The following is a 13374-nucleotide window of genomic DNA, read 5'->3' as shown; positions in this document are numbered from 1 at the left end:
ACAGCAGATTCCTAAGAAAAGCAAACAGATACAACATGATAAAGCCATTACATAACTTCTCAAAATGCCTAGTGAGAACTGTTACAGCCTGACAAATCCAAGGGGAGAGCTGTGCAGCAGAAGGTAGAGAGTTAGGGTAAACATGGTAACTCTGGCCAGGTGCAGTGGCTCATGCCTGTAATCCCAGCACTTTGGGAGGCTGAGGTGGGTGGATCACTTAAGCCCAGGAGTTCGAGACCAGCCTGGGCAACACAGCAAAACCCCTGCCTCCACAAAAAAATACCAAAATTAGCTGGGCGTGGTGAAGTGTGCCTGTATTCCCAGATGCTTAGGAGGCTGAGATGGGAGGATGGCTTGGGCCCAGGATGCAGAGGTTGCAGTAAGCCAAGATCATTGCTACTGCACTCCAGCCTGGGTGACAGAGCCAGACCCTGTCTTAAACAAAACAAAACAAAACAAAACGATGGTAACTGACTAAAAACTCACCATCTACACAGCCAAAGGATCAGAAATGTTCACTCTGGTATACACAGGTGACTGTGTATGGAATTAAATATAAGAAAGTAAAAATTATCTAATTTTTCATCCATGCATCTTTGATGCCTACGCCAGAACATGGCAGAATGGAAGCTTAACAAAAGATTGCTGAAGAAGGGCTGGGTGTGGTGGCTCACGCCTGTAATCTCAGCACTTTGCAAGGCCGAAGCGGGCAGATCACAAGGTCAGGAATTTGAGACCAGCCTGGCCAATATGATGAAACCCTGTCTCTACTAAAAATACAAAAATTAGCCAGGTGTGGTGGTGGGCACCTGTAGTCCCAGCTACTCAGGAGGCTGAGGCAGGAGAATAGCTTGAACCCGGGAGATGGAGGTTGCAGTGAGCCAAGATTGTGCCACTGCACTCCAGCCTGGGTGAAAGAGCAAGACTCCATCTCAAAAAAAAAAAAAAGATTGCTGAAGAAATGAATCACTGTTAGACAGCCTCAATCATAATTACAGACAGATCCAAGTCTGTGAACAGGATTTCTGAGATCAGATGGGTAGCCGGACACAACTGGCATGACAGCTAAAAATCTCAGCTGGGCTGTTTGAGGGTAACTGAAGACCTCTGAGGAATTCCTCCCAAGAATCACTGAAAGTGTGCTGTGAGGGGCAAGGGACAGAGATGATCCAGCTGCTCAAGTTTCATAAAGGACAACAATCTTTAAGATGTGGGCAGTCATTTACCACAAAGGACTGGGCCACAAGTGTGTACTAAGAGCTTCTGTATGTCAAGTTTTGTGTGAGAGGCTGAAGACAGAAAGAACAGGACTAGGTAGGTGCCCAAGGGGGCGTTTACAGTGTAGTAAGATGACGGGTTCTGCAGGAAGAGACAGAAGGGCCACAAGGACTAATGTCAGGCAGACACCCGAGTTTGAACTTCCAGCTCTGTGAGTTACTAGCCAAATTATAGTTGGTCTTTGTGCTTCAGTTTCTTCATCTGTAAAATGAAGGTTATCATACCACATGGGCTGTCAGGAGGATTAAGTGAAATAAAGTTTATGAAGGTAAGTGGTACTTCCTTTCCCGCCTGATAGATATCTAAAGTCAGCTGTAAGTCATACAAAATTGTCAACATAATACTCTTCTCTCATTTCCACTATTCTGTTGGCAATTCATTGAGCAGTGCCCCAAGGACATCACTTGGCACAGCATACTGTAATTTAATGAGTTTTTAAAATCGAAACTGAGATTATTGGGTTACACAGCAAGCACATTAAAAAAGTATCGGCATATACTTTGCCATTTCCATTCTCGCTTGGTACATTTTCCACTACAATCTCTGCATTTTTAAGAATTGAAAAGAGTTTTCTGTTGGTTTAAAAAGGGCAAAACTTACTGTGTGCTTCTTTGACTACCACCAAGGTTTTACATCTACTGTTATGTTTCCTACATTATTTTTACATGCAAAGAACAGCCTCTGTCATCTTTATAATTCAAAACCTAGGTTTTTCAGAACAATCAATACTTCCCAAAAGATAAGATTACAAAACCAAAATACCTTATTCATTTTGAGAGAGCAAAAATACAAGTGTCTAGTGGTGCCAAAGAATGATGCCGACCACCACAGGGCAAGACAAAACCTTTTTTTTTGGTAAAGGATTATCGGCAAAGATCTGACCCAAATGCATAAATATATTTGCGCAAATTTTTACTACTGAGTACATAATCATGTTTGCTTTCTGGCCTACGAGGCCAGAAAACCTAACAATGGGCAGGGTAAATTAAGAAACATACTTACTGTGGCATGTGAGATAGTCAGAATCCCATTCTTGACAGAACACTTCCTCCTCTGCCATACTTTCCGGATCCTAAGGAGGAAGTCAAACACAACTAGATATAGTATCTGATTCACTCTGGGACATGCAAGGATACAGTATGATACATAATAATAATTACAAAATAACTTCCCCAAACCAAAAAATCCAACTCCCAAAACAAAATCCTGGTTGCCTTTTATTACCCCAGGTGGAAGGTAATTCATACAGGTAGCCATGTACAAGGATGCTCATTACAGCACTGCTTTTTAAATTTTTTTTGAGACGGAGTCTTGCTCTGTCGCCCAAGCTAGAATGGTGCAGTGGCATGATCTTGGCTCACTGCAACCTCGTCTCCCGGGTTCAAGCGATTCTCCTACCTCAGCTTCCCGAGTAGCTGGGATTACAGACTCCTGGCACTGTGCCTGGCTAAGTTTTGTACTGGTAGTAGAGATGGAGTTTCACCATCTTGGCCAGGCTGGTCTTGAACTCCTGACCTTGTGATCCACCAGCCTTGGCCTCCCAAAGTGCTGGGATTTCAGGTGCGAGCCACTGCGCCCGGCCAGCGCTGCTTTTTAAATACATATATATATATACATATTTTTTGAGACAGGTTCTTGCTCTGGAGACTAGAGTACAGTGGTGGCACAATCACAGCTCACTGCAGCCTTGACCTCCCAGGCTCATCTGATCCTCCCACTTCAACCTCCAGAGTACCTGGGACCACAAGCACACCCCACCATGCCTGGCTAATTTTTATATTTTTTTGTAGAGACAAAGTTTTGCCGTGTTGCCCAGAATGGTCTCAAACTCCTGGGCTCAAGTGATCTGACCTCCTTGCCTTCCCAGGGTGCTGAAATTACAGGTGTGAGCCACCATGACCGGCCGTAGCACTGCTTTGGACAGTAAAAATGGGAAATAGAAACAATAATAATCTAACCGCAGGAGACTCAATAAATGAATTACAGGTACTACACTGATATCATAATAACTCCTCTCTAGGAAGGAGACCCAAACCTGTTAGGGGTGGTGTTAATAAGTAGTTTTCAACCATATCTGTGAATCTTTCATAAGAATGTTCAATTGATTACTTCTGTTATTAATAATTGATTTTTAAAAATTAAGAAAGTGGCTGGGCACAGTGACTCATGCCCGTAATCCCAGCACTCTGGGAGGCTAAGGCGGGAGGACTGCTTCAGCCCAGAAGTTGAAGACCAGCCCGGGCAACATAGGGAGATCCTATATCTACAAAAAATAAAAATTAAAATTAAAGTAACTCAAAAAGTCTGCCATGCAAGGAGCGAGGGGTGAACTGCCTCAGGATGTACAGGATGAGCTTAGCCAGGGCTCAAGAATGCATCATCATCATTTTTGGTAACTCATACACCACCCTTTTAGGCATCTTCCAGAGACAGAATAGTGCCTCAGAGCCCCGAGCAAAAACTGTTCATGATTTGCATAGGGAAGTAAATGGTGACCAAACCATTCCCAAATAGTTACAAGTGATATACATTTTGAAAAATGTGATTTGATGATATTGAAGGATAAAAAAAGCCGAAGAGAACTAATTCAAACTTGGAAGAGTTGTGTGTGTGTGAAGCTCCAGGCACAGGCAAAAGACTGCAGGTGTGGCAGATCTGCGTGAGTGCAGGTAGGTGCAAATGCACTAGTTGAGACTACTCCCATCAGATAAGAAGAAATGGGCAGGGAACAGTGATTCCCTAGGCTGGAAGAAAGTTTTGAAGGCCTTCTGTTGCCGTGGAAACAAATGACATCAGGAGACTACTGTAGCTTTCCCAGGCATTTAAAACAGTATCATCTTGTATTTTTCTTTTCCTTCTTAAATTAGTCCTCTAAGAAAGCTGCCACAGCACAAATTAAAAACCATCTCTAAACACAAATAATATTGTGTATTTAACTACTAGAAGCACAGTTTGTTCTAAAGCATGCTTCACAGAGGGAAGCAGGAATTTGACACCATCTAACCAAATGCAAATTGAACATACTGTATTCAAAATGCTAGCCTTGCTCAGGAGGTAATTTAACTACTAATTGATAAACCATCCTCAAATTAGAGCTAACTCACATACTTTCTTCTAGAAGTACTGACCAAGGAAATGTCTGATTAGAGGTAGCACCTCTCAACTAATCAGAGCCACATTTGGTTAACGTGACTAACTCTCTGCAAGGAGTTTTGCATCCGTCTTACTCTCACAAGAGCCTGCTAACATAGGTGAGGCATCCCTGTACACACTCAAGCCAAAACCAGTGTCATCCTAAATATCAAACACTCAATTCAACAATCAAACTATTCAACCTTCAGGAATAGTTTAAAGCCTCAGTTTATCCATTTTATTAAGTCTTTACTCATTAGTTTTACTTACACATGTATATTATGGAAGCACAATACACACACACACACACACACACACACACACACACACACACACACACAAACCCTTCTCTTGTGCTGCTAATAAAGTCAAGGAAAGTAACACAGAAGCATTATTCTGGGTTGACAGAGATTGTGACTGAGGAACTTTCAGATTGCCAGAGGAAGGCGAACAATCTTGAGATATCTCCTGGCACAGCTGAGAGCAGTATTGCCTGATCTTTTTTTGTGCGTGAGAGACAGGGTGTCACTTTGTAACCCGGGCTAGAGTGCAGTGGTGTGATCATGGCTCACTGTAGCCTTGACCTCCTAGGCTCAAGCGATCCTCCCACCTCGGCCTCCTGAGTAGCTGGGTCTACAGGCATGTGCACTACGCCTGGCTAAATTTTGTAGAGAGAGGGTTTTGCCATGTCGCCCAGGCTGGTGGGCTCAAGTGATCCACCTCTCTTGGCCTCCTAAAGCGTTGTGATCATAGGCATGAGCCACCGCGCCCAGCCAGCACCTGATCTTTGTGAACATTTTGATAGCTTCTATTCCCAAGACTTCCATGGACTAGACTGAATTACTGTGATCTTCCCCGCTCTATACTGAAAGCTTTACAAATGCTCCAGTCTGCATAGCTCCTGAATGGACATACCAAGAACTCTTGCCATCTGGTGCTCACAGACAGTGCCACACACAATTACTGATTACGCCATGCTAGAATCTTACAATTCCAGAAAAGAAAATTCTACTAGAAAATGGTCTCGTATAAACAGATAGTTTCAACTTTGATGCCAGATCACTTGAGCTTTGATCTCAGCACGATCTCTAGCTGTGTGACTTTGCTCATGTTATTTGACCTCTTGGAGACTCACTTTCTTTTTCTGTATTACGAAGACAATAATGCCCACCTTCGTACATATAATGAGAAAATATAATAAAGCAATTGCTCCTTTGCCTCTCAATAATTGCCTCTGGTCCATAAAGTTTTTAAAAATTATTTTTTAAAATTTTAAATTGTTTTCAAATTGTGTAATAATTCTTTAAGTAATAAAGAGCATTCCAAAGCTAGGGTCAAAAATTACTAATGCAAATAATACTTCAGAGAAAAATCACAGGACATATCAGTGGTTATTGTTTGCAAATGAGTCTGTTTTCATGTATAAGCATTTCAATTTTTTACTCTTCCACAGAAATCACAAGCAACTCCTGGTTATTAGTGTTCATCTTTGCTATCTGTGCAATTATTAGGAGGTGGAACCACCTGACTTCCAACCTCCTTTCCAACTCTATGATCCAGCAGCTCTGTCTGTATCTCTTTCCAACAGACTGCAGTCAAAGTGAGGGTGAGGACTGTATCTCATTCATGTTTTACCTCTAGCATCTAGCAGGCTGCCTCATACACCAGAGTATTTCATATATGTGTGTGGAATGAGTACATGAAGGAAGAGACCAAAAGTCAAGGGGGTGAATTTGTGCCAGTTAATGTCTTGCATATCCTTAGAGTGATCAACAGCAGCAGTGGTCCCTTTGAAAAACAAAGGGGAGATAACCCTGGCATTAAGTTAGAAGACCCAGTTCAAATTTGGGTGTTCATACTTACTGTCTGTTTGATCTCAAATTATTTAATCTCTCTGTAAAAGGTGTTAAACGAGACAAGTGAGCAGGTACTTGGGCATGTGGTTGGCATACACAGGGGCTCTCAAGATGATAATTTACTTGAACACTTTAGGGTTTGAACTACACAACACTTACGAAAAGACTGTTGATCTTCCTTGGATATACAGATTTTAACCGCTTCACTTAGAATTAGGCAATTCTAATTTCAAGGAGGACATTGTGATTTCGGGTGAGCAGTGTTAAAAAATGACTTTTATACTTTTGCTTCAATAGATATGTAATAGTACACTGTTGCTCATAACGGAACACAATATTAACTTTCCGTTTGATGACAGAACAACAGGTCACCACATTTCCAAGAGATGTCTATACCACAGATGGTCAGGGAAGAACAAGGAGCTGAGCCTGAGGCTTTTCAGCAAGATAAACTATGGAATTTACAATTTATGTACACTTGATCTCACGCAGTTTGGACTAGCATTTGGTCACTATTCTAGAGCCCAGTTTTAACCTGTGAATTGTTAGTTGGTATTTCTTTTCTCCTTTTACTTTCACAGCAGGATTAAGCTAACTGATTCTACAATGAGCCAGATGCTGTACTAGGGATGCTTTTCTTTCTCTATACCCCATATCAGCAAGTCCTGTTGGCCCTACCTCCATTATCCACAATTGACCACTTCTTACCCTCTCTTCTGCGGTTCCCCTGGCCTCACCATCAGCTCCCATCTAAGTTTCTGAGGCAGCCCTCCCTCTAACTGGTCTCCTTGTTTCTGTGCTTTCACCCTCCATGACTGTGCTTCACTTGGTAGTCAGAGAGAACCTTCTAAAACATGTCGGATTATGTCACTCTTCTGCTCAAAACCCTCTAATGATTCCTCATCTCACGGAGTGGTTCCCTGTCCCTCTGACCTTAACTCCTATGACCTCCTGGCTTGCTCACTACTCTAGCTACACTGAACTCTCAGGTATTTGTCACCATGAGATGCATGCTCTTGACTCTCCATCTTCTCCCAAGTATCTGTGTAGATTTCTCTCACTTCCTTTGCTCAAACATCAACTCAATAAAGTTTTCCCTAACCACTTGTATGATAGCAAGAACCACTGCCATCCCTCACACCACCTGCATCTCTTGCTTGATCTTTCTCCATAGCACTAACTACCATCTGATCTACCATATATTGAGTATTTTTTGTCTCTTTTCTTCTTTAGAATGTCAGCTCTATCAGGACCAGATTTTCTTTTGTTCAATGCTGTATGCTCCATCTTTGTAGGGCCTAGAAGAGTGAGTCCTAGACATACAGTAGGACTCAAAATATCTCTGTTGAATGCATGAATAGAATAATAAGCAAAACAGTCAATGACCCCAGAAATTCAGAAGAGAAATATTTATAATTTTAACAAACAAATTACAATAAAAAATGTACATGTCTCAGATTAAACCAAGGAGTACATATCCACAAGTAATCAGAAAACAAAGAGCTTTCTTTTAAAAAAACAATGACAACAGGCCAGGCACAGTGAGTCATGCCTGTAATCTCAACACTTTGGGGGACCAAGGTGGGAGAATTTCTTGAGGCCAGGAGTTCAAGACCAGCCTGGGTAACAAAGGGGGACCCTGTCTACATTAAAAAAAAAAAAAAATCAGCCAAGCATGGTGGCATGTACCTGTAGTCCCAGCTATTCAGGAGACTGAGGTGGTATAATCACTTGTGCCTAGGAGTTGGGAGGCTGCAGTGAGCTGTGATAGTGCCACTGTACTCCAGCTTGGAAGACAGAGCAAGATCCTGTCCCCTGTCCCCTCCCCCCAAAAAGACAACCTATTAAAAGGAATAATGAAGATTCTACTTATGCACTTACTGTGAAGCAGAATCATTTGTTTAAGCAACAGAAAAGAAGCCTCATGTGGCAGGATCAGGGGAGAAAATGGAACAAGATGAGGTGGGACAGGAAGGGTTGAGATGCTATATATAAAGGGAAGCCACTGGAGTGTTTTATGCAGGCAAATGACATCATGTGCTTTATGATTTTTAAAAGACTACTCGAACTGTTGTATGAAGGTGAACTGCAGAAAAAGAAGAATGAGTGATAAGAGACCAGTTAGGAGGCTACTGAATACTCCAAGAGAGATGGCAGCAACAGCTCACCCTAGAGCAGGGGCTGCGGGGATGGCAAGAGTATATTACTTTCACAGTTAAAAATAGAATGGCTTTTGCCAGATTGGCTATAATATAAGAGGCAAAAGAGGACTCAAGGGTGACACCCAAGGTTGGGTGGCTTGGTGGGCAACCAGGCAGAGAAAACTGTAGTGAATAAAAGCGGAGAGGGGCCAGGCGTGATGGCTCACGCCTGTAATCCCAGCACTTTGGGAGGCTGAGGCGGGTGGATCACGAGGTCAGGAGATCGAGACCATCCTTGCTAACATGGTGAAACCCTGTCTCTAGTAAAAATACAAAAAATTAGCCAGGCGTAGTGGCAGGCGCCTGTAGTCCCAGCTACGCGGGAGGCTGAGGCAGGAGAATGGTGTGAACCCGGGAGGCAAAGCTTTCAGTGAGCCAAGATTGCGCCACTGCACTCCAGCCTGGGCGACAGAGCGAGACTCCATCTCAAAAACAAAACAAAACAAAACAAAACAAAAACAGCGGAGAGGTGGGTAGGTATGAGGTCAGCACTTGCCTGCTGCACGTGCTACTCAGTAGCTGCCTTCCTATAATTGCTCTTTAAGTCAGAAGTGCCATTTAGGGGCCACAGAGCAATTACTGTTTCTTCTAAAGAGAGTTGGTTAAATCTCAGACTTACTTGAAGAACACCAGTGCGCTAAAGGTCTGCAGCTAGTGTATTACAAAATGTAAAGTAAGTGTGTTTCCCTATATGAGAGGCTGGAAACCTTTTCTAGGTTAATCACACACTGAGATACTGGGCCGGGGTCATACATACCCATCACTTTTCTTTAGTAGGTACCCCTTCTTTTCACTGCCATATTCCTTATTGCCCTGGAGCTGATGCATGCTGTATCCTCCTTGGCGGCTCTGAGAATCCTAGGAAAGAAAAACCACAGATCAAACAAAAACTGGAGACAATTCTCACATCTTTGACTCTCTTCTGCCACTGGGCCTTTGGCACTAGTCTGGGTCTAAGGGAATTATGGAACTTTAAGAGCTGCCAGGTCCTTGTCTTTATTTTAGAGGAGGAAACAGGGCAGCTAAACACTTGCTAGAGTCACAAAGCAAGTCCGAGGCAGAGCTGGGGTCTGGGTCTCTGATTTCTAGTTCAAAACCCAGCTCTACTCTGAAGTGATTTCAAACAAGCACAATGCACTGGCAGACAGACTACTGTAAGACTGAATCCAGTTTATACTAGCAGCAGAGGCAAACACAGAAGGGACTCGAAAAAGTGAAGTGGACCACAAAATAAAGTCCATGCAACCCAAACATGTTCTTCCCTTAGGCTGTATCTTTCTCCCTTTACACATTCTGCCAAAACACCCCCAAATAAAAGGGGAAACTTCTAAGTGAGGTTTTAACAATTATTATGTTTCTCGTTTTGTAATTAGTGCTCTGTAAAATATACCTATAACCACATTTTAAAAATTAAGACAATTCTACAGCAGTGAAAAGTGTATGTCGTCGTGGAGGGTGACAAGGACCAAACCAACAACACAGATGCAAAAAAGGTTGATTTATTATTAGCCCTTCACTGATACTTAACCATAGTTTCTAAGGACTACATGACTAGAAACAGCCATTACATTTTGAAAATGTAAGAAATAAAATCAACAATGTCGAACTGCAGAATGAGAACGTGGTCTTTAGACGTACAAGTAGGATAATATATTCTCATAAAAAGTATTGACTTACTCTCCTAGACTTCGATCAGGAAGGGCAAAAGCAACAGAGAAAAAAGGCAGAACATTTGAAAATATAGTTAATTTCATTGAAAATATTATCCATAATTTAAGCATTTTATATAATGTACACAGAAAACATCACTGTAAAGATAATACCAGAAAACACATACACCTCTAGATTCAGGATAAACTTTGGGTGATAGGACAATCAAAAGTCTGTATTTATCAGGTTTTATTTCAGGTCATATGGCGTGAGAACAGAAACATGGCTAAATAGACGAACATCAGGCACACACATATTTTACCAAGATAAAATGGATGACAAACCTCAAATGCATATGTATAGGGAATCAATACCTCAGTGAAACCCAAAATGAATTATTCAGAAAATCTAGTAACAGCCAAAATTGCAGCAGGACTTTTCATATTTTTTCCCCAAGGGAAAAGAACTTAAATATATCCAGTTCATAAACAACACCTGAAATGTGATAGTGTCGAGGTAAGCTGAACCAATCACTGGCTATTTACTGACCTGTGTACAAAATACCTTTAAGGCCAGGATGGCTTCTTTCTGACACTCAGGATCTTTTTGGACCAAGTAATATATGTTCAGTGATGCAAAATTAATGTAAGTAATAGTCAAAGGAAAATCTCTAGGACAATGTACCTTTGTAAGGCTATTCTATACATGATAGATTCTGTGTTCAAAAGCATGTCCTGAATACCTCCTAAAAGCCAGGTATTAAGGATCCTGAGTATACAACATAAGCCCTGGCTTTGACATGGATGCTCACACTCTCACCATATCACTGTCCTGCTCTCTTGTGTAGGTTACTGGGAGCTTACTGTACACTTAATCAGGCAAGCTGACTCACATTAAAGAGGTTACAAACTTGAGTTATTTTCTATTTGAATAATTTCTCTGTTTATAACTGGCCAGATTCCCTCCATATGAAACCTTTAACTGGACAAGATTAATTATTTGGGAGAGATGGGACATGGACTTGAATCTAGGATTTTCTTGCAAAATTCTCCCTAAATATTTCCTTTTTAAAAATATATATGTATATTTTTGAGACAGGGTCTTGCTTTGTTGCCCAGGCTGAATGCAATAGGTGATCACAGCTCACTGCAGCCTCAACCTCCCAAACTGAAATGACTCTCTCACCTCAGCCTTCTGAGTAGCTGGGACTACAGGTGTGTGCTACCTTGTCGGGCTAATTTTTGCTTTTTTGTAGGGATGGCGTTTCACTATGTTGCCCAGGCTGGTCTTGAACTCCTGGACACAAGCAATTCTCCTGCTTTGGCCTTCCAGGGTGCTGGGATTACAGGTGTGAGCACCATGCCTGACCTAAATGTTCACTTTTAATCAGGGCCTATAGTCTTGAATTCCATAGTAATGTGGTTCACTAAGTCCTCCCTAAAAGATATTCTCACACTTTCTAAATGGAGATAGGACTGAGGGACTGTACTAAATATCAGACAAGCAAGAAGAGAAGCCCTCCCCTACCAATACCTCCAGCAACAGTCCTCAGTAACAACAGTAGTAACAGGATTTTTTTTTTCTTTTTTAAGAGAGGCAGCAGTGTGTCCATAATGCTAATGAAGAAAAATGGATCGGGTTGCAGGGAACTGAGGCATGGGACAAAACAAGAGGCAGGGATTAAAGAAATCCACAGGGCTTTCTGCTTTAATCCAACAAAATCACATGAAAATTACTCAATTATGAATTTGGAGTCAGGGATCTCTGCCCTATCTGTATCTCCTAGAAACATTAAAAACAAAATCTAAAATTTCCCTGTATACTGGTGCTCACTCACAACCTTGGAACCCTTGTTACAGAACTAGACTTCTCTTCATCTGCCCATGTAATTCCTAGGTCTGTCCGAATGCTATGTATCCCTCATGGTAGTTTTCTTTTTGGCATACTTGTTAAGTTTTCAAATGGGCCTAACACTGCCACATGTATTATATTGGAGCTGGCAAAGGCCTGTGACAAAGAGATCTCTCTCAAGCCTTTCACGCCTTTCCTCCATCAGAGAATGGCTCCCACATGTGGCAGGAAACAAAAAAACAAAAACAAAAATGGATGTCTCACTACTAGGTACTCAATCATAAATAAGCAACTATTTATCTCTAATCTTAACCTTTGCTAATCTTTAAAATAAAACACTAAGTTTAAAAAATAAAATACTTCTTTTATACAAAGATTCAGATGCTAACAACTTATAAAACGATTACATTCTGTAAATTTACCATTGAGACATTCCTTATATATTTATTACTAGCTTAAGTAAACAAATTCTGAATAACAAACTCTTAGATTTAATGGGCCTTGCTTTACATCAAACTAATATGCTTTTAAAGATGAATAAAGTGGCTAAACTCCAGGCTTTGACCTCATTAAACTGAGCAGGAAGGAAGCAGTATGTTTCAGAAGTTTAGTATCAACAATCCTAAATTCACTATGAATGAGTTTCATGGTTTAATAAAGTCACACCAATTATTACTTGTGCACTTTGAGAAATGATGGCCATTCAGCTTGCTAAGCAGGGCACTCTAGACAAATGAAAAGAGGATTTTCTTTTCTGAGAAAGTAGATACTGGAGATTTATTAACATTAATAACAATTTAAAAACTGACACAAACTGAAGGAATGAAATACATTCTGAATCCTTTGATAGCGTGACAGAAATTAACTATGTATTCAGGAAAAGAAAACTCATTTGGGCAAAATATAAAACATAAACAATGAACTTAAAATCTTTTAATTTCCTATTCTCTATTAGAAGTACAGACATATCACTTTTATTTGAAAACCTTATTAATGTATAAAATGTATTATTAAGAGGTAGAGTCTCAAATCTTTTAAAAGTGCAATTACACACTCATTCATTTAATGGGGCTATAAATGTTTCTGGTATCCAATTTAAAACTAAACCTCTACTACAGAAGCCTAAAATTTCTAATGCAAGGTATGAATGGAGTGGGCAAAAGATTCCTTCTGTTTCATTTTTCTAAATATTTGAATAGTTTTCCGGTACCAGGCTACATGACAGATACTGTGACATGAGTAGAACAGAAACACAGAATCTGTCAAACTTGCAAACCATAATGTGATGGGGTTTTAAGACAGTTCCTAAGTGAACTCAAACAAAAAAGGTGTAATTTTTGGAGTAATTCTGTATATCCTAAATATTACTTATCACCATTTAAAATACTTTCAGGCCAGGCGCAGTA

The 13374-nt window shown here is 40.9% G+C and overlaps 1 protein-coding gene across 1 annotated transcript in view; it reads right to left on the bottom strand.

Moving 5' to 3' along the window:
* Positions 1-13374, bottom strand: part of ASAP1 (ArfGAP with SH3 domain, ankyrin repeat and PH domain 1) — a 399491-nt gene that overhangs the window by 106834 nt on the left and 279283 nt on the right. The window contains 2 exon segments of the mRNA XM_017870527.1: positions 2281-2350; positions 9225-9325. Coding sequence (XP_017726016.1) covers positions 2281-2350; positions 9225-9325 — 171 coding nt within the window.

Source organism: Rhinopithecus bieti, unplaced genomic scaffold (assembly GCF_001698545.2).
Source record: "Rhinopithecus bieti isolate Rb0 unplaced genomic scaffold, ASM169854v2 scaffold_54, whole genome shotgun sequence".
NCBI lineage: Eukaryota > Metazoa > Chordata > Mammalia > Primates > Cercopithecidae > Rhinopithecus > Rhinopithecus bieti.
The sequence above is the reverse complement of the archived record's forward strand: the minus strand, read 5'-3'. Positions and strand labels throughout refer to the sequence as shown.